Below are 20,879 nucleotides of genomic sequence, written 5' to 3'. Positions count from 1 at the left end.
TGCAATAAAATAGAGATGTGAATGGTTAACAAGATTTTAACTACCCACCTCCTTAATAAGTTCAGACTGTCCAGCAGTGTAGCAGTAGGAGGCAATTAATGTGGCGATGCCAACATAGGAGCGCACCAGTTCAGCCAGCAGTCGGAGGATGGTGGAGGTTGGCATCAGAGGCTTACTTGCCTTTACCTTGGCTGCTTTACCCTCATCTGAGCTTGTGCCTTTCTCTCCCTCCTGTTCTTTCTTCTCCTCCCGCATCTCTTCTGGTGTGGAGGCTGAGAAACAGAATGATAGAGTACACATATCATGTACAGTTCAAATAACAATATGGGGGACGGTCTTGCATTAAAGATAACCCAAATTAAGCAATACTTTAAAATGTATTTTACACATGGTGTGGAGCACATTTTAACAGTTTATTTAGGGCTGAAAATACAAAACTTTAACCATGAATAAAACAGAGCAATATTATGCAGTTTGCTTTGGCACTTTCATCTAATCATTTAATTATTATGTTGGCGAGCTAAAACAGTTGAATTAGCAGAACAACTATTTACTGACAGAGCTCGTCTGCTACACTGTTAACATACACTTTTACCATTCCATATACTGCTTTGCCATAAATGACACTAAGAAAGCTATCAGACTGACAGCTAATCAAACAGTATTAGGAGAGGTAAGAGTATCATACAAGTGCAGTTACTTGCATTGTATTTAAAAAAAACTTTTAGTCTCACCTTCTCCTTGTGGTGTGCCAGACTGAGAAGACTCAGCGACAGCTCCATCAGCAGCAAACACTTGAGTCTGTGACAAAGAGACACGGCTCTATTATTCAATGAGATAATACAAGTCATGTTTTGATATGCAAGATTAACTGGACTACATGTCATTGAGACTCACATTGATATGGAAAGCAGACTGGGAGTCGAAGTCGCTACCCTGCCGGGTGAGTCGGTATTGCTGGTAAACGTCATCACCAACATCCTGCAATATCTGGCACAGGTCTTGACCACCAGGCACAACTGCTGCACGTTCTTCTGGACGCTCCGCTGTGCCACACACAAAAGCAAACACTTAGCTGGAATGTTCAAATGCCTACTTACATTCAAATTACATATACACTTATCAAATCAGTAGTTGTCAGGATCTTGTTAGCATTCCTTACGTTCTTCGGGCGCGTGGTAGGCAGCCAGAGCATTAAGCATATCATAGATGACCTCCTTGATAGTGTCAGGAATAGCAGGTAAGGGGGAGAGTTTCAGAGGAGTGGTCTTCACCAGCTGCACTGCATTGGGCCCCTTAATTCGAAGGTTCTCAAACTCATCATCAGACGCTGTAGAGAAGAATGCAGTATGTGTTTATAGGCGTTGAAATATCGACACACAATTTAAGAGCTAAATAAATCAGTTGAACCCATTTAAAGTATGACTAAATGTTACAGCTAGCGCCTATTAGCTTGCATACTCACCAGTGCCAGCTCCACGTGGTGCAGGCAGAGCAATGCGGACACAATTGCTGGCGGTTTCAGCAAAGCATTCAGGGTTACGGCAGGCGGCCGGGCCCAGGACGCGAAGAATGTAATTGATTTCTCTGGAACCAAGGCTGCCTGAAACCACACCTGAGGTGGTACTGCCTGCTCCACTGGTCACAGCTGATCTCACAACCTATGCAACAGTGTTGAGGAAGTGTTTTTGTTATTCAACAACTTAAAGATATTCAGAAAATGCCATATTCAGCAAAAACAAATTGCTGATAAAATATTACCAGAAAGCATCTTTAAATACTGGAAAATTGTGATTAGACTAACCTTTTCCATGGTGTGCCGCAGTGTGGCTGGATCTTCAATGATGTGTCTGAACAGCAGAGTAACGAGTGGGGTGAAGCCATTGAAGCCGGAGCTCTGCGTCAGCCCCAGAATCATCCGCGTGCTCTTTAACTCAGCAAACATCATAGCATAGTGATGATTGCGTGTCAGGCGCAAACACAGGCGCAGTGTGGCGTGGAGGGTGTCTGGGTCCACAGGAACACTAATCATACTGACACAGGCCCGAATAAGAATGGTGGTCATGTCTTCACTCAGGCCTTGTACAACAATATCTGTGCTCTGAGCGTGATCAGACTCTGGGGCAGGTGAGGGGCCTGGGGTGGTCTCCTTCACTTGGCTGGAATCATCCTTTGGAGCACTCATCTCCACTGCTGCCCCTGAGTCTAGGTCAGTCTGAGTTTCCTCTGCTTTGCTCTTGTCTGCCTCTTCTCTCTCAGAGTCTGTAATGCTACCAGACTTGGCAGGCTTGGGTATGCGTGGCACTCTCTGGACAGTCAACATCACTGGCCTCCTGTTACCGGTCTCCTCGTTTACCTATCAAAGGTGTGGAATTATTCATAGTAACTCAAAAATCTCTACTAAAGACAATCAACCATGAAATTAAGCTATTTTTAAAAGTTCTCTATTCTTTGTATTCTCTGGCAGTTGAGAAAGATGATTGTGTTTGTATATACCTGCACCATGGTGTTGAATTGCACAGTGTATCTACGGCGTCCAGCTGTGAAGCGGACACTGCTTTCCCCAGCCCTCCATGCTGAGTCGATGGTACTGTTGTTTGATGCACTGTAACTGCACCAACGGCCAGAGCGATCATCAAACCATCGCCAGTTATTTCCATTGGGCTGGAGATACTAAAAGGTTGAGAGAATTTGAATTTTGTACAAAGAGTTGCATGAGATAACAACACCTTGCAATGACTTCATTTCAGTGAAATATCATATGTGCCACTAAGTACCAACTTACAAAACGTATGACAGACTTATTTACTCTATCGCTAAGTAGTTGTCTATACTTATGCTTGTAACTAGGTCTAAATATTTAGTATAATACTTTAGTATAATACTCTGCAACTTAGTACCTTGTTCATTTGTTCTCTGCGCTTTGAAGAGACTGCCATCTTCTCATAGAAGTCAATGATCAACAGTACTGGGGTGATCCACCTGCAAAAAAGGACATCATGTTAATACATAACACAAAAATTGGATCTCTAATGATGAGATGAGAACAAGAGAAGATTGGTGTGTTGGGTGAAACTCACTTTGGTGTCTGGATGTCTTTCTGTTCTTTAGCAGCCTGCAGACAGGGCTGCACAACCTCAAGCAGCTTGATCAGCAAATCAAGAATCCCACTGTTCTCCACCACTTTGGCACCCAACAGCTTCAGTTCCTTTCAAGACATAAAACAAATGATAAATAGTGGTTTGTAGATGAACAATGACATAAAATGATTTCATCCTCTAAGAATGACATTACAAGGCTCTAACTTTCTATGGGTGTGTTTCTGTTACCTCAAAGAGCAACGTGAGCAGCAGAATTCGTGTTGCAAGCTTGGACGCCTGGGGCAGTGTGGCCATCTGTCTAGTCCACTCAGACACTGTCTTTGTGTCACTGGTTGTCAGAGGCTCAGCCGCCTTGATCAGCACGTCTGCTGCCTCCCACACCTACACACAACATGAATGCAATTAGACTGGTACAAACAAATTGAAATCAAGATAAGATCAGGTATTTAATTTGAACATTAATTCTTAAATAACTTAATTACAAATACAGACAAATATTAATTGTACGCTGAATGCAAATCTGCATGTTTTACTAGATATTTAAGCTAAGCATGAGTTGTGTGATTGACCAGTGCCTTGATTGCTGAACGAAAAAGAATTAAATGAAACACGTTCAAAAGCCCAACAACTCATTCTCTCTAGATATATATAGTACGATCCAAATAGCAAAAATGATTTTAACATGCATTCATCCTCTCACCTGGTGAACAACCTGACCAAGGATGAGATCCCTGTATTCTGCGCCACTCCTCTTGATGGCAGTCATCAGCAGGTCACAGAGTCTGTAGACTGTGTCAGGCAGCTCATCCAGAAGATGGAAGCAGCCAGGCAGCATGGCGTCAGTGAAGGTATGCAGCTCCTGGGGATCCAGCGGCTCAGCCTCCATGAAGCGTTCTAAGCAGCGGGCCTCTTCCTCTTCTGCCCGCTCCCTTGCTCTCCTGTCCTCTTCCTCACGCCGACGTGCTGCTTCCTAAGGCACAACAATAACCATAATCTCTCAACTGTTCAATTAGTTATTTTCATTTCAGTTAGCAACAGATTAGGGCTGCACTATATTAGGAAAACTTGCGATAACCTTGTTGAATATCGCGATGGCGATATGACTTGCGATAAATAAACATAAACAGTCCCTGACTACGCAGGGACCATGGACAGCTCCACAGCCCGAGGAGAAGGTGCACAGCCCGGCCACAGTGCCACTAAGTCCACTTACAGTGTTAATTTAGGGTATTTTCATACACGTTTGGACCGTTACAGTTCTCTGAGTCTATCATTTGCACTGCGCCATCTCCTCTGGCTCTCCATACATTGAGTAACTTTACAAATTCGTAACACACCACATGTCAGCCTGACGTGATCACTAGAAGTTTCCAAAGTAGAATTTATTAGAGCGGCGGTGGAGCGAGATTTGAAGGAGCCGCCTCGCAATTGTCTGTTATTCTCTTTCTCTTCTCTTATTCTGACAATTATTCATTGACAGAAAAACCCGTCAATGATCTGAATATCTTTTATTTATTATCTAGGGCAGCAGGGCTCCATCTGATTGGCCAAATATATTGACATGCAGAGCGCGAATGCAACACCATTTATCGCAGTTCAAGCAGTCTATTGCGATACGTATATCGCGCATGTTGATAACACGAGGATGATACATTGGACATATCGTGCAGCCCTACAACAGATGGTTTGTTGCGAAACAGTTCTCCCCAATGTAATTTGCGCAGTGAGAGGGACGCACCTCAGGAGAGTCAGAGCGCTGCTCCATGCTGACCTCTTGCCCAAGTGACATGGCAATGGCCCTCATCATCTGATCCTCCTCAGACATAGTCAGGTCCTAGAAGAGTAAGAGCAAACATGTCAGCTACCTGAGATAACTTGTGAAATTGACAAATGTGCATTTCTGTTCATGAAGTCTTACCCGTACTGCTCCACTAAGAAGTGGAGGGGGGTGTGTAAGTAGGTATTCTGTGGCCTGCTCCATGGTGCTGGTGTTCAGGAGGGCCTCCATGGCATGCTCTCTTGAAAAACCCATATCCATCAACTAAAGCAGAACACAAAAGAGGGAGTCATCAATAAAGGGCAAAAAAAAGGGGGCCAGGATATGTATATTTTCTTTCACTCTTTTTCTGAATGAAAGAATTCTACACATAACCTCTCAAACACCTACACAGTTTTCCTTCACAGCTACATTCTGATTTCTCTCCCTGATGGCACCGATACCTGCTGCATCTGCTGCTGGCAGACCTGTGAGCACATCTGTCTCCCTCTATATCTTTCTGTTACATAAACGGTGGCCACCGATTCAGTGCATGGGGTATTTCGGGGGTACGAGATTGTTTAACAGAGAAGCCCTGCTTTCGCTTCTTGTTTATATGGCCCACTTGATATGCAATTATGCAGGAAATCTGCGCAATCTTTAATGGCAAAGGAAGCTGAAAATATAGACAAAGCTGCACGAATAAACCATAGCAGGAAAAGCTTCCAGTCAAACTACAAACAATACCAAAAAATGTAATACCAAAATAAAGGATGAAATTACCAATGTATGTTATCTGTCCCCAGTTGTTTTTTGTATACTTTTTTTTTCTTCATTTGCAATATTTATGATTATATTTCTTTCTATTAAAAATTAACACAATGACAGTCTAGATACATTTCCTACAAACCTGTGTAAGTTGTGCCTGGTTGACCTGGGGTTCACGGCGGGGGGTGGAATTGGTTGAATCATCAGTTGATCCTCCTGCTGGCCCCCCAGTAGTTGGTACAGTCGGTGCTGGTGCCTCTCCAGCTGTTGTAGATGCTCCAGGGGCCCCGGTGGGGGCCAAAGCAGTTGTAGAAGTCCCTTCATCATCCGCACGCACTGTCCCCTCTCTCTCCTTGGCCAGGCGCTCCTGGATAACCGGCTCACCTCTAAGGATGTGGCAGAGGATGGCCAGCATGGATTCAGCCATCCTGCCTCCATACACCTTCAGCGGCTTCCTATTCCACAAACTGCGGATGCACGTGAATGCAGCCTTGATGAGGAAGAGAAAGTGTTACTATAATAATAATAGTATTATTGCACATTGACACACCCTCCCGCACACTCAGGTCTTCTTCTTCCATCCACCTCACTGTACCACCTGCCCTTTTGACAACCATAGGATTTAGAGCCTTCTGCCGCTCTGCTCCCCACCTCTGGAACTCTCTCCCACCAGACATTCCTAACATTGACTCTCTTTCCATTTTCAAATCCCATCTCAAAACTCATCTTTTTAAAGTGGCATATTCAGTTTAATTGTGTTCCATTTGGCTAAACTACATGTTTTATTCACTGTCCATTTTATTTATGTTTTTGGCATTGTTTTTTGTTGTGCCTTGTTAGGTGACCTTGAGTGCTCTGAAAGGCACCTATTAATTAAACTAAAATTAATTAAAATTATAATTATATATTCATGGCAAAGCCTCAAATTCTCATAAATGGGAAGTAAAATACTCCAAAGCTCAGAGGCTTGTATAATAATATGCACGTAAGAGTTTGTTCCATTTCAACAGGGCCATGTTAACTATGTTTACAACAGTTTAAATTAACTGATGGATACTGTCCCATTTATATTTATAGATATTTTAAATGTTGCTGAATGCAGTTGCTGAGGTCATGAAAGTTTATCGCTTAACATTGTCTTCATGGTATAAAAAAAAGGATTGCAACAAAGGAAAAAAAACTCTTTCTGAAAAGAGAGCAAGGAGCAATCTTACAGTGTCCATCTTTCCTGTCCATGTATTATATATGATGACTTCCAATGTTGAAAACAAACTCGCAAGTTCTACTTGCTAGCAGCAGAACACTCATTTGAATACCATATGGCAGGTTGATGCTGACCTTCTGGGTGACTATGAGGAACCGAAGGGCGCTGAACTGGGGCATAGTGGGTGTGACTCCGGGCATTTTAGCTGGTAGGGAGTGGGGTGAGTCCAGTACAGTGCTTGGGTTCACCATCTTCTCCACCAGCATTAACCAGGCATCAAGGAACTCTCCTGTCCCATCTGGTAGATCAGTATGCTCCAGACCCTCAGACACAGGCACCTTCCCACCCATTGACAGGGCCCAGTTAAATGTCCTGTACAAAAGCAAACCAACAAATAAATGAGAATATTTTGGATATCACCGAACAACATTTGATGTTTTGATATGTCACCACACATAGTGGGACTTACTCAAATAAGGCATCATGCCCCCCAGAGCAAAAGAACTTTTGCAGCATGAGGTGGTAGGGGTACTTTCTCTCATCAAACAGCATGGGAGATGTGAAGCCCACTGAGCAGATGAAGAATGTCAGCCTGCCAGAAAAAAAAAGCACACTTCATGTAACCAGTGTACAGTGCACGTTGGTGAAAAATGGCATGTAGGTGTTAGGGATAGTCTGTTTTTACCTAAAGCGAGGGGTGGGTGTGTAGGGTGGGGGCTGCCAGCTCAGACCCTTGGTGAGGAGCTTGGTCAGAGCAGAGGCAGTGGCCCGTGCAGCAGGTGTGGGGGTAGTGCCAGTGCTTGTGGCATGGTGGGAACGGCGTTGGCGGACTGGAGAGCCCACACACAGCTTCACCAGCAAGCCAAAGAGCTCAGCCAGAGCCCTACCAAGTCGAGATGAAGCTGGAAATGTCACAAGAAGGCAAGTTAAACAATTAATTCTTGGTTTTGAATAATCAGTTACAATATGAAGACATAAAAATGTGTGTTATGAATATTATCTCACCAGAGAGTAGCGGTTTAATCTGCTTGATGCGGGTGGCCATAGCTGGGGTAAGTTTGGATTTGGCCTTAGGGTCAGTTGCAGTGGGTTCGTCTGTCTCCATGGGAGCTAAGGTGTCCCCATCTAGGCCCATGCCTTCCAACAGTCCACCAGCAGATGCATCCACAGACGTTGTCTCAGAATCTGCTAGATAAAGGTAGGAGATTTAGGTATGGATGTTCCAGAAACATAGTATGACACCGATGTATTTAGTTTAAGTTCAAGTTATCTTACCAGTTCGTCTGGAGCCAGAGGCAGTAGTTGCTGCAGTGCTGCTAGATGGCTTCTCTTCTTTGGGCACCAGTTTCTGCATGTCAGCCTGGCCAAATTCACATCCTGGTGGCAGGCTGTTGGAGAAGGGCAAGAGGTGTTAAGACGGTAAGATTTGGCTCTGCAGTTAAAATAAAGGGGATAGGAAAAAAGGTTCACCTGTTTGGTGTGCAGAGGGAAAGCAGCACAGTGCTCTCCCACACCAGAGAGCAGTAAAGCTGACTGAGCTTGTTGAGAACACTCAATCCAAGCTGGGAGCCCCATTGGTTGACTGAGATGGCCCTGATCTCACTCTGTTCAAAAAAAGAAAAATGTAACATTCAGAGCTGCTGAACCTATAATGATCACAAATTAAAAGACCCCATCACAGCTTGACAAAGAAAATACAATTATCATTAATTCTCAGAAACTGGTTCTTAATTGTAACTTGTACACAACTGACCATTCATCACAATCAAGGGATAAGAAGAATAGATTAAATCCTAGAGATAAACACTTGGTAGAAAAAGGGTAATTCTTACAAATACAAGGCCTATAAATACGTGATTACTACAAATTGATATAAATTAAGTACAAATAAATAACACCAGATAATTGGCTGCATAGATATTTGTTCCCTTTACACGATTACTGACGTAGCCCGTTTTGTTTACAAATCACATTATTAGATGGGCGGCAATCAACTTGTGTAATCAAGTGATTATATGTTATTACAAAAAGGTGAGGGGTTGTCAATTCAGTTTGGTAAGAAAATACATTCATATTTACCTGTCCTACTCTGCAAGTATGGACAAACATGAGGATGTAGGCATGTGCTGCGGTAAGTGCATGAAGAAGAGGTGTTGCACGGGCTGATAACGTGGCGTCGGTGACATGGCCCGCGTTAGCCAGTTCTCTGAGAAGCACAGACCCACCAGGCACCTCGATAGGTCGGTGAAGTGGCTCTAGAGACGTCAGAATACTGTCCAGTTGGCACAGGCCTTCCTGAAGTACCTTAGGCTCATGAGAAAGAGTCTAACAGAGAATTTAGAGGGGGGAAAAAAGTTTCAGTCTAAATTCAGCAAACTTATAACTCTTTATAATTTAACTGCCCAGGGGAATGCAGATTGAAATTAGTTACTTAGCTAAAGTTTTGCATTCAAAATGGCAATTATGTGTGTCATTTGAGATAAAGAAATACAATGCAGAAAAAAAATCACGACAGTGAGCTTTCTGGTGTGCTTACCAATATGGACTTGCAGACACCAGCCACTGCTTGGCAGGCAGCAGAGGTGGGGAAGTCTATGGGCAAGTTAGGTAAACCCAGAATAGAGACCAGAGGCAGCAGCCCCTTCTGGTTGACAAACTCCTGACAGTGGTCGTCTGTGGTGTTGTTGCTTAGAATAGACTCCACAAACTTCATCTGGAAAGCATCACAAAACAATGACTGTAATGCAAAACACTGCTTGTACAACTTCACAACATACCCAATCCAATGCTTAAACTGTCAAACAATCAACACTCACCACATTCAGAATATAATCCATGAGAGGAATGGGTATTCGCTCCTCAGTGCCCACCACCCTGCAAGAATCAACACATCATCAAAATGACAACTACCGATTTAATATTTACAACTGACTTGTGTGAAATAAAATTTTAAGTTTGTAAAGAGTTGTTGCTCTATTCTATTGTGTTATGAACTCATCGTCATACAGTTCAAGTGGCACTGACTGTCTGTTGCTCTCTGGTTCCCCCTGCTGCTGGCTGAACGTATGGAGGGCATCCTCTTCCTCTTCATCCTCACTCGAAGCTTCTTCAGCAGCGTGACTGGAGCGTGCTGGTGGCACTGCTACAGTGCCATCTGCTTTCTGGATCGACGGTTTCTGGCAGATGTACTCAGGGGCCCGACCTAAGTTGCATATCTCCTCCAGTAACTGTAACACCAAACTACCTTTAATTATTTTTGCCAAATCACGTCGTGATATTTTTAAGAGTGCTTCTTATATGAAAGGGTACATTACCTTAATAATGGCAGTGGTAGCATCAGTCTTCAAAGTTGGTTGGTGTCTCATGAGCTCATCCACAGCACTGCCCAAGTTGGATGCAGTGTCACCTGAAGCCAAACACAGAACATGTCATTCACTCCAGCAGGTTGCACAAAGGAATATCGGAATAACACAGCCCAATCAGTCCAACTCACCCAAAGGGTCAGAGCTGCGTCGCCGTCGCATAGCAGGCAGGTAGTCAGGGGACAAAAGCACTTTGAAGAGGCGCTCAAATGGCTGGCACTGAACGAAGGAGTGCAGGCCACTTGCATTCAGGCACAGAGCACTGAACACATTGGGGAGAGATCCCAACACCTCACGAGTAGCAGGAACCTGGAAAGAAAAACAATGACAGGATGCTTACACATCATGCCAGACTCTGACTTGGGTCGGTCAGTGGTTCACAGAAACCACAGGTCGACTTGCACATTATATAAGCATTTTCTTATTTTCAAAACTGAACCAAAGCTGAATAACCCAAAGCATTAAACTACACATGTCCTGAACTAGTATTAAAAGTCATACATGAATATATATGGATACTGCAACAAGATGGGCAGCATGAGGACATGGAGGTTCTCACCAATTATTAAAATGCAATGGCTAATGCGTGTCTGCTACATTACAACAAATGTTTTGTAGCATTTATAGCACAGCAATGTAATTTTAATCTATCAAGTCAACCAACTTTAAAACTAAAGTGTAAATGAGGAAATCTGAAGAAGTGCAGCTCTGAAAACTCACATCTTTGATGAGAAGGGCATGCAGCATGACATCAGTGAGACCATTATCCTGCAGAGAGGAGAGCAGGGATGGCTCCTGGAACACAAACACTGTCACAACCTCCGTCGCTAAAGACAGAGACAAGAGCGGAGGGAAAAAAGAGAAATGAAAATCATAACCAAAACTAATTTTGTAAACAGTAATGCAGACAGTGAAATGTCATCACATTCAATTCTTTTTTTTCTTGGGGGTTTTCTGAGGTGCTACTGTGTACTCACCTAAGAGGAAGAGTGAAGGGCCATAATATTCTGCATTACTGATGATGTGCTTGAGTGAGGTAGGCAGGGACCCATCCATTACTTGAGACAAAAATAGGATGCAGGCACACAGTCAATATTTACATAATGAAAAGAATACATCTAGGAGGAAACACCGTCAGATAAAATCTAAATGCATATAATCAATATGACTTTAATGCTCTTGTTATTGAATTCATCTACAGAATAAGTGAGAAGATGCCAATGACTCACCGTGTCGGATACCATCGGAAAAGGCAGGGTCCTGGATGGCTTTCTTCAAGAAATTTAGCATCGACTTTAGTAGAGCTGCCCTCTGGGGGATACACTGCATTCCTATAGAGACAGAGTGTCATTGTGATGATAGAATCCAATAGTGACACGTTTTTGTTTCTTGTGTGTATGCTGTGTGTACCTGCACGAGGCGTGTTAGCGCCGCTGCTCTGTGATCGTTGATCTGCCTCTGGTTTGGAGCCCGTTGATGTTGAAGGTCCGGGGCTGCTTTCCATGGCAACTTCTGACACTGACAATACATAATGTGGGAGATTAATACAATAATAAAGAGATTATGTATAACTCTGCAATATCCATGGAAAGCATAGAGTTTAATTATGACCTCAATTTATAGATTTGTCATTTCTGATGGTGTGGATCCCTTCATGGGTCTTAGTAATAGCGACTTACTCTCCATGTCGGTGTCCATGTCCTCGGAATCCACAGTTGCGCTAGGCCTCTGAATCTTTGGCTTGATGACAAAAGGGCACTCTTTCCTTGACAGGTCCACCTCATGCTAAGTACACAAAGTGATGAAAGGAGCGATGAACAGATAAATTAGTCCGGAAGTGTGATAGAGGTTTCAGTGAGTCTGTTGCTTAAGGCTGACTAGTTCTGAATAGACATGCCCAGTGCAGAACCAACCTCTAGCCTGCAGATGAAAATGGAAAGGCCGCTGTGGGACTGAAAGGCAGCCATGTCAAGGTTGGTGATGAGGTCCACGACCCGTACTGCTCGAGTCACAAAGGTGATCTGGTCTTGCTCATCACCCAGGAACTTGATCACCTACAAAGCAAAAGATAGCAAAATGGTTAATATCTTTTTGAAAAGAAAATTCAACTGGGAATGACATTATTAGAATCAAGATATACCTTCAGGAGTGCTTCCATCATACCACATGAGACAAGGGCTTCCCCTCCAGCATCATAGCTAGCCAAATGGTAGAGGAATGAAAAGAGTGCAGTGGCAAACTGGTGTGGGTAGGGTTCCATCAGAGGATCTGAGAAACAGAACCAAAGGGTTAACCAGCAAACTTCCAATTCATACTTGTCTTGTGCTTCATACACATAACTGCTACACAAAAGGTTGAGGCTGAACTCTCACCAATCATAGCTTGTATACAGTTGCGCACCAACACAGGCAAGAAGCCATGGTAGGAGGCAGTGCCGGTGCAGTCGATGATGTTGGAAAGTTTGGGTGTCCTCTCCAGATGGACAATTGAGGTTAAAGTGCGCAAAGATGCTGCCTTGATATCCTGAAGAAAATAGATCAAATTTAGTTATTCAGTATCCTGAAATTTAAACGGTCCTTGACAATGCTGCTGCATTGATCGTGGAGAATACACATGTTAAAATGATATAAAAAAGGTAATCTTGGTCTGACAAAGCAGCAAAAGATATCGCATACCAGTTAATACATACAGAGCAACTGCTAATTTGGATTTCAGGGTAGTAGCAGAAAAGTCAAACTGCTTCTTACCACAAGCTGTTTGTCTGTAATCTGCAATACATCCACCAGCTCCTCTATCAAGCCATTATACAGAATACTGTTGGCTGACTCTTGAAGTGCATTTGAATACACTGAAAAGAAACAGAAAATGTCAGCAGTTAAAACTTGTGGCAAAATCTTTGTCATTTTATCTTAAAGAAGGCAGCTTCTACTCACCTAGTATAGAGATAGCATGCAGTCGGGCCTGCACAGCCTGCAACCTCTTCTTGTGATTAGAAAAACCATGGGCTAGTCGAATGTGTGTGAACAGCAGGGTCTGTTTGTCCTTAGGGATGTTGTACATCACTGTCAGCGACTCCATGATCTCAGATGGGCTCTCTGCAATCTGGGAAACAAAAGGACACCATGTGTTAACTGAAGAAGCCTTGGTATTATTTTTCCAATGTTATAGACATATAATAAATCCGACTCTACCTTGTCAAGCTGCTCGATGTGAATATAGTGTAGTGTGTTACTACTTGTCTGCAGGGAAAATTAAGAGTTCAGAAAGGATTAGCAAGTTGAGCCATCAAAACAAGTAATCACAGATTATTAAGTTTTATAATTATTTTATAATGTCTTTGTCTTTACCTTCCTCTCTACTTTGACCTCAGGGCCTGGTTCAGCATAAAACTCAAAATGCAGAGTGGTTGCACTCGGAGGGTACTTCTGCTCATGGACCAAAGGGGGGCAACATAGTAATGGAAGATAGTTTATAAATAGTGGTTAATTAATATAATTTGACAGACCTTAATTATAACATAACTAGTAGTGCTATAACTGTAAATAGTTGACAGACAGTTACTGAACACTTGCAATTGATGCATAAAATTCTTACTGTCATAGGCAGATCCCTGCAGCACTCAGCCAGACCAAAACCATTTTCCTTTCCTCCCCAGCTCTACAAAAGAGAATAAAGAGACTAAACAATGCAGTTCTTTCTCTTGACAACTGGAATTATGGCAAGACGAAAACAATAGCATTCACTAGACCTCAGCCAGGTGTTGCAGACGAGCCAGTAGAGGCGTCCTTTTGTCAGATCCTAGTCTTGTGATGTAGTTTGAGCGCTTACTGAACACATAGAGCAGGTTCAGCACAGACAGTACCACCTGCATGTCACATGACGCTAACAAGGTGGTTAAGTGCTGTAAAGGGAATGAGAGTGGTAGATAAAAGAAGGTTACAGTTAGTATGCCATGTTACCTTTTCCTCTGACATATACACAGTCCACAAAGGCAGAGCCGTGGTTGAGAGTGTACAAAGTGCAAGCCTACCTCTATGGAGCTGTAGAGGTGCCTAGAAAAGCTATACTCAATGAGCAGAGCTGTGAAGTTGAGTACTGCCAAAAGCAATGCTTTGAGCTGTCCATTGTCAGGACGGTCACACACCAGCAGCCATGACATGTTCTCCACCGTCTGGCCTGCGTCGCACAGGATGCCATCGAAGCGATCCAGCAGATCCACCCAATGGTACAGCTCACACTGTTGAACAAAGTATTTTCAGTGATCAGTCAAATCAATGTTCAGCATCCAGTGCTTCCGTTAAGATGTGGCCAGCCAGCGGTATGTTTTAGTATACCTGATGCACATTGGTGGGTATGCTTGGATAAGAATATCAATAGGTAATAATAAAATATCTGATTTAATGTTTATGTTAGCTGATTAAATCTACCTTTCTCTTGCTACTTTCTTTTTCTCTTCTTTCGCTCTGTCCCTCTTGTCTTGGACAGCTTGAACTTGCTCACCTCAGCCCAGTGTTTGACACTTGACCACACATCCTGTTTACCTTTCAAATTAAAAGCTCTCAGCAGAATCACGTAATTGTGATTTTGTCACATCATAGTGACAGGCCACTGCTGCAAATTATATTTAGTGGCAACACTGGTATCTCAGATCTTTTTATTTTCCCAAAAACATGGGGATATTTTTTTTGACCACGAGAAGGTTTTACAGACTTAAGACTGCAAGTCCAAATCAAACATACGACCCTTAGGTTGATAGATGATAATAATAATATATTTCTTAGTTGGATGGTTTTTCTCCATTTTGCTCATACACACTATAGACGTTATAGCCATTTTATAATTGGGACAAATGTACCAGCAGTGAACAAATTAAATGGAAAACCACCATCTTGAATAACCACTATCACTCCATTAATATTCAGGATTATATCAACAATTGCATTCCATATCTCTGCATTCACTTTCTACTAATCAGTGTTCCATACATTGACTTAATATGATCAGGTATATTAACAGTCACCAAAATATATTTTACAAAGTATATTTGGGGGACACACCTAAGCATTTTTTTTTTTTTACATGTATTTTTGTTTCAATGAACTAGTGAACAATCTTGTTCTGTCCCTTCTGTACCTGTTCAATCTGCTATCATGAGAAACATATACATCACTTATGCTCTGAAGAGATACACATTCTAGAGTGACTTGTAGAGATATTTTAAAGCACAGCAGGTAAGACAAAACTGAAATCAGTGTTGTCCTTGGGTCTTACCTTGCCAATATTCCAGGTCTTGATGTGCTGCAGTTCAACAAGTAGTTGCTCATCACTACATGCCTTGAGCTTCTCTATAAGTATCCTGCAGTCGGCAGGCTGTTGATGCAGAAGGAGCAAAAGTTAGTCAAGCAGATAGCACAGACAACCTGAGCCACACCAAGGCAATTTCCTGTATGTGTAAATATACTTGGCAATAAAAAGAATTCTGATTCTGATTTACCAACCTAAGCCTCTGCTGACACAGAATAGTGTAGTATAACAGTTTAGTGACAATGTGACATGAAAAGACAAATTTCCTCTGTAAAAAAAAAAAAAAAAAAAAAAAAAAAAAAAATCACACTAGAGGGAAACACCATGATGACCCACAATATGTATATCCTATAAATATAAGTCTCAGCAGTTTTGTGATCTGCTGCCCTTTCAGTTAAAAATTGTTGTTACTTACATTAAAAAGACATACCACTGCTTTGTCTTACTGTTACAAAAGTTAGCAACTGACTGCTATCAGTGCTGTTTTGGTATGCCATCATCTTGTAAGGAAAGACTGGTAAAAGATGCAACCCCGGCTAGTGCATCTAAGCCTAACTACAGTATGTGGAAATCATGGACTAGTGAGGTTAGGAATGATCAAACAGGAATTATTATGGATACTTACAGCTTCCGTAGGAGTTTTCTTTAACTTGCTTCTGTCGACCTTCATTGTCAATTTTTCTGTTTGCTGTTCCTGTTGAGAAATGTTATGTATATCAAAAAGCAACACATGATGCTGAATTTCAAAATGTGTTACAATACACAACTACTTATATCTACAATGTGCAAATGAGCCAAATATTGGACTTAAAAATATACTCTAAAACAAATGATGCCTTTAGATACAGATTCTATAATTCACAGATTGAACTATGAAATTTACTTACAGAAAATAAGTTGGCAATTCCCACTTAACAGCATGTTCCAGTGACGTTACCTGTAAAAATGATGGAAAAAATGTATATAACAATACACCAAAGGAAAAATTATGACTTTTATCCTTCATCCTTTAATACTACATACGATGGTGAATAACTCCATGATAGCAATGATGCCACTGCTCATGTAGCAATTTATTGACTACAAGTGTACCAAAGTAGATGGAAATACATCGAAGGTACAACGTTTTAGTAATGGTAGGACCAGACACACTCCATATATATTTATGTTCTCTCTAGGCTGAATAAATGTATTCAGTGTTATTGTGTTACAAAACAGCAAAGAGAGACGCGCACACATTTTTTTCAGATGAAAACCAATATATCTGGATAATTAGTGTGGCAACAGAGGCAGATGCCTAAAAAAAAAGGAAAAAAGGTAGGAACTGCCGCGGCAGGTGCCCTAATGCAGCCTGCCAGCAGTGTGATTTCAAGCTTTAGTTCAATGACACAGAACCTAGACAAAGCATTAACAGCATTTAAGCAGAATCGGTACAAATAAGTCAAATAGATCTGCCATATAAACAATCATGTTTCCCAATACAAGTGGAGAAATACAGAGCAAGTATTCTTGGTACTCAGAACAGTAACGCGCTGATAAACATTCAGAAACTACATATTAATCTCAGGGAATACGTCACAAACAGCGCTAGTTGCCCTCAAACAGGATGGCAGCAGTGGCAACTGACAGCGGCCTCCAATCGCGGCAACTGCCTTTAAAAATCAGTGGCCGTTTCTGTTGCCACCGGAAGTGCCTCTACGAGCTGCCGCTGCCACGATTTGAGCTTGCTGTCTCTCTATCGACTTGGTGCGTACTTAAACAGCAAGTACACATCCGAGAATCAGCCTTCACTATAGAGTTTTCACACAATACTCTACCAATGGACGAGGGTAGTGTATGAGCAGTTTCATGGTAGATACCAAATGACAGATCATAATCATCGGTCAAATGGTGGTAGCTAAACCAAATGTTATCTAGCCAGGTCTGATAATCACAAAGCAGACCCAGGCAGAGCATTGGCTAGTGTCTGGCTTGCAACATATGACACAAAGTTAATTAAAATGGCTCGTACCACATTTAATGGCCAGCAGCATTGGTCCTACGTTCTGTGTGCTTGAGATTCACACGATATCTAAATGTAAAAAAATCGCTTCCTCGCTGCTTGCCCTTTGTCAACTAAAGCGGATTGACGCTAACAGGTTAAAGTTAAAGCTACCTAGCTGCTAACGTCACCCTTGCTAACAGCATAACGTTATTTGCCCAACGTTAACAAGTCACTATGCACATGTAGCACTGCGGCTACTGGTCACAAACGGAACTGGTTTTCCTCGGTGAAAGGGCAACACCACGTCTGACGAACTAAATACACTGGGACGCTTAACGGACAGACATAATAGATCGGTAATGTTTGCTGCGGAGTTGATGTTAGCACCTTACCAGCTAGCACTGAGCTACCGGTAACGTTAGCAAGCGATCTTCTCCTGACATACTTCAAAGCATTTGAATACCACCAGATTTTTAGACGTCAGCACAAACAAGCCACATGTGTCATGAACGAAAGACATTTAAAATGCAGCTAACCGCATACCCAGTGCTTCAAGCCCTTGTGCCACAGCTGTCAACCCAAATCTCACAGATTCACCATGCTGTCCTGACCCGACTCTTGACTAATTTAGGTCGGGGTTGCGCAGGCCGCAAAAGAAGCCCGCACTCCCCACTCCTGCACCATCCCCGCTTCGAGTAAAAGGAAGCGGTAAACACCACTCGCTGACCAGCGACAGTCACATCGGTGTGTGTCAAATACCTGGAGCCAGCGAGCGGTACTTTGCCGAGGTCCGGAGTCCCGACCTGATTCCTCTGACACCGCCGTAGCACGCGCTAGCTAGCAAGCTAGCTACCGTTAGTTGAGCAGCAGGCAGAAACGCATAATAAGTCGCTGAATCATTGTCGGACGAGTTTAACGTGACACTGCGAGTGATGTTTCAGTTTTCGTTCAGGCAAATTATCAACCGGCCACCGTCTCGGCGAAGAAGTAGTTCATCCGGTCGTTGTATTAATTCTCAGAGTATCCGCGCTTGTTTTCGTAGCACACAGACACTAGCTGATAGAGTCACCATGACTCTGGGTAGTGTGCAAAAAGTGAACCGTGTAACGCCTGAGCCTCTGTGCACCAATGCAGTCTATAGTAATAAAGGGCAACTGGCCTTCTGTGGGGAAAAGATTAAAGTGATAATGTCATTTAAGGGCCAACAGGTCTCTCAACTAACACCCACAGTATACGACCACGCAACAATAAATATGATATTTAAAGCCTTAAAATCAAAAATCTCTCAAGCTCACATCTGTCAAACTCACCATGGGGGGATGCATGTTATGTGCATCCCAAGTAACGTGGGGCACATTGATGCAAAAGCAATAATGCTCAAGTGATAAATGATTATAACAAAGAACCAAAGGTTCATATTCCATATTAGTAAAACTGCAACAGATTGTGGCAATTACACTTAATAATGGAACAAAGAGGCACGTATCATCCTAGTTTTTATGCCAGCAGATCAAAGCTCATTAGTGATATCACTGATGAACTTGAATTTTGACAATACTTTCTATATTGGACATGTCCATTGATATTAATATGGGAGCAGTGCTATTTGGTAGACTATAAACTGAAATTGACCCTAAAATTGATAAAGAAAAAAATATATGTACAGAGATGTGTGATTGTTGTTATGTAGTGTGTTAGAATGATTATTAATACTGTTAAATTCAGAAAGCTTTCAGACACAATTACCAGGACAGTGCCTTGCAGTATCTCATAAGAAGCTTCTAAAAATCTATGACAATACTTAGGCGTCTTGACATTTCAGGGATGTCAGGCATGCTGTTTTCTAAATTATAAGATCTGAAGGGATGTGGTCATCATGTAACACATGCCATCTTTATCCATGACTGCCACACCAATCCCTCTTCACTGCTGATAAGGGCAACCTTAGAAAATGAGCATACCCAGAAACACAGCCTATTGCACTTGTTTTTTTTAGCCAATGCTACAGGATATGTTCTTTTGATGTGAGTTACTGAGGTTTCGTTTTGGAATTTAAATATGTAGTTCAATTAAACCTATCGGCGGTAAAATATAGATGATTTAAATATGTATTTAGAGGTTTCCTCTAGTACATATTCTATGGAGTTAAATCTCTTCACAAATTATAGAATCGGTTAATTTTTCCACAATAATGTTCTGGTGCTTTGAGCCGCATAATCCCTATGCCAGTGAGCTCCATTTTACAGTGAATTACAGCTGCTAAATCACAGTTAATCTCACCAAAACCAGATAGATGTATAGAGAGGATGACCGGGATGATAACAATAACTACATGTTATGGATGAAATGACGTGTTTATCATTGAGGAATGTTAAGAACCTAAGCTAGTTTGCGTTGCTGAGCATATTATTTCAGGGAAACTTAATTTCACTGCCAGAGATATCCAACATCTGCTGTACAGAGAAGGGCAGAACATTACTTCCACTGGTTCTTGTTTATCATGTGTGGTTCATGAAGTAATTTGTAATGTTTTGCCTTAGAAGCACGTGTTGATGGCAAATTACTGTGTCCTTTATATATTGATGTGTTCCATCATAACAGCTTCAGTCAATGTAGCAAAAAGGTTGGCAGTACATACCAGAAACTGCTTTGGTTCAATAACTCCACCACTGTCATCCTTGGCTTTAGCAGTTTCTTTAAACAATCTGAAAACAAGTAGACAACCATCCAATCAGATATGACAGGTAAAGGAAATTCAGACAACATAATTGATAAAACAAGCAGCCAGATATATACCTACACTTCAGAATAGCTGAACAAGTAGTTGAAATATTATTAAAATCGCAACATGGCCTATTGCAATATCCAAATTGTAAAAGCTGCAAATTCTGATGTAGGTAAAACGTGTTACATACTACCATTATAAATGAAGCTTTGTGGTGCTACAGAGATTCTCTGGCCTGCAAATCACATTCTCTAAACGCAACTGAATTAAATGATATTTGTTTGGTACAGACCCCAGCAAAAATCACATCATTTTTATTATCATTTCATATTGTCTCATAATAGGTTATATTGATTTCAGTGAGGCTAAAATGCAAAAATGGCCCTTCCCACTAAAATCTTAACTCAAATTACAATATCTTTAAAGATAATTGGTACAGGTTTGTTTGCATATTGCTCAGCTCTGGTGAACTGGGTTAATATTTATTGCAAATGTGCAAACAAGTAAATGAAGAAATACTGTGATACAGCTGAACGGTGTGTAATTGGAGAAGCAAAATTATACTAAAATGGCCATTTTAATGTCTTGAGATCAATTACATATTGTTGAATATGAGCATTTTGCTGGTGTTAAAGTTAAAAGTTAAAACTCTACTGTAATGAATAAGGTTTCTCT

At 41.8% G+C, this 20,879-nt stretch overlaps 1 protein-coding gene across 17 annotated transcripts in view; it reads right to left on the bottom strand.

Moving 5' to 3' along the window:
• Positions 1-20,879, bottom strand: part of huwe1 (HECT, UBA and WWE domain containing E3 ubiquitin protein ligase 1) — a 38,000-nt gene that overhangs the window by 15,644 nt on the left and 1,477 nt on the right. For 8 of the 17 annotated variants that reach the window (XM_034590745.1, XM_034590760.1, XM_034590753.1 and 5 more), the window contains exons 2-46: positions 20,118-20,184; positions 16,383-16,432; positions 16,121-16,189; positions 15,463-15,561; positions 14,222-14,428; positions 13,940-14,092; positions 13,786-13,848; positions 13,539-13,628; positions 13,383-13,430; positions 13,125-13,293; positions 12,939-13,039; positions 12,564-12,714; positions 12,332-12,459; positions 12,105-12,245; positions 11,871-11,976; positions 11,602-11,709; positions 11,421-11,522; positions 11,169-11,249; positions 10,912-11,018; positions 10,323-10,500; positions 10,144-10,235; positions 9,836-10,056; positions 9,646-9,703; positions 9,366-9,542; positions 8,909-9,154; positions 8,300-8,433; positions 8,105-8,217; positions 7,835-8,017; positions 7,515-7,731; positions 7,299-7,421; positions 6,964-7,201; positions 5,768-6,115; positions 5,020-5,142; positions 4,840-4,935; positions 3,802-4,071; positions 3,330-3,482; positions 3,081-3,208; positions 2,901-2,982; positions 2,497-2,673; positions 1,805-2,356; positions 1,466-1,661; positions 1,163-1,330; positions 898-1,046; positions 735-822; positions 49-272 (exon numbers count right to left, since the gene is read on the bottom strand). In XM_034590745.1, coding sequence (XP_034446636.1) covers positions 49-272; positions 735-822; positions 898-1,046; positions 1,163-1,330; positions 1,466-1,661; positions 1,805-2,356; positions 2,497-2,673; positions 2,901-2,982; positions 3,081-3,208; positions 3,330-3,482; positions 3,802-4,071; positions 4,840-4,935; positions 5,020-5,142; positions 5,768-6,115; positions 6,964-7,201; positions 7,299-7,421; positions 7,515-7,731; positions 7,835-8,017; positions 8,105-8,217; positions 8,300-8,433; positions 8,909-9,154; positions 9,366-9,542; positions 9,646-9,703; positions 9,836-10,056; positions 10,144-10,235; positions 10,323-10,500; positions 10,912-11,018; positions 11,169-11,249; positions 11,421-11,522; positions 11,602-11,709; positions 11,871-11,976; positions 12,105-12,245; positions 12,332-12,459; positions 12,564-12,714; positions 12,939-13,039; positions 13,125-13,293; positions 13,383-13,430; positions 13,539-13,628; positions 13,786-13,848; positions 13,940-14,092; positions 14,222-14,428; positions 15,463-15,561; positions 16,121-16,165 — 6,633 coding nt within the window. In that variant the 5' untranslated portion in view covers positions 16,166-16,189; positions 16,383-16,432; positions 20,118-20,184. Of the gene's footprint in view, positions 1-48; positions 273-734; positions 823-897; positions 1,047-1,162; positions 1,331-1,465; positions 1,662-1,804; positions 2,357-2,496; positions 2,674-2,900; positions 2,983-3,080; positions 3,209-3,329; positions 3,483-3,801; positions 4,072-4,839; positions 4,936-5,019; positions 5,143-5,767; positions 6,116-6,963; positions 7,202-7,298; positions 7,422-7,514; positions 7,732-7,834; positions 8,018-8,104; positions 8,218-8,299; positions 8,434-8,908; positions 9,155-9,365; positions 9,543-9,645; positions 9,704-9,835; positions 10,057-10,143; positions 10,236-10,322; positions 10,501-10,911; positions 11,019-11,168; positions 11,250-11,420; positions 11,523-11,601; positions 11,710-11,870; positions 11,977-12,104; positions 12,246-12,331; positions 12,460-12,563; positions 12,715-12,938; positions 13,040-13,124; positions 13,294-13,382; positions 13,431-13,538; positions 13,629-13,785; positions 13,849-13,939; positions 14,093-14,221; positions 14,429-15,462; positions 15,562-16,120; positions 16,190-16,382; positions 16,433-18,238; positions 18,527-20,117; positions 20,185-20,879 lie in introns of those variants that run through there. The other 9 variants (XM_034590756.1, XM_034590750.1, XM_034590754.1 and 6 more) reach the window with 9 other exon arrangements.

This window comes from Hippoglossus hippoglossus, chromosome 7 (genome assembly GCF_009819705.1).
Source record: "Hippoglossus hippoglossus isolate fHipHip1 chromosome 7, fHipHip1.pri, whole genome shotgun sequence".
Classification (NCBI taxonomy): domain Eukaryota; kingdom Metazoa; phylum Chordata; class Actinopteri; order Pleuronectiformes; family Pleuronectidae; genus Hippoglossus; species Hippoglossus hippoglossus.
This window is presented reverse-complemented; position numbering and strand designations above follow the sequence as displayed.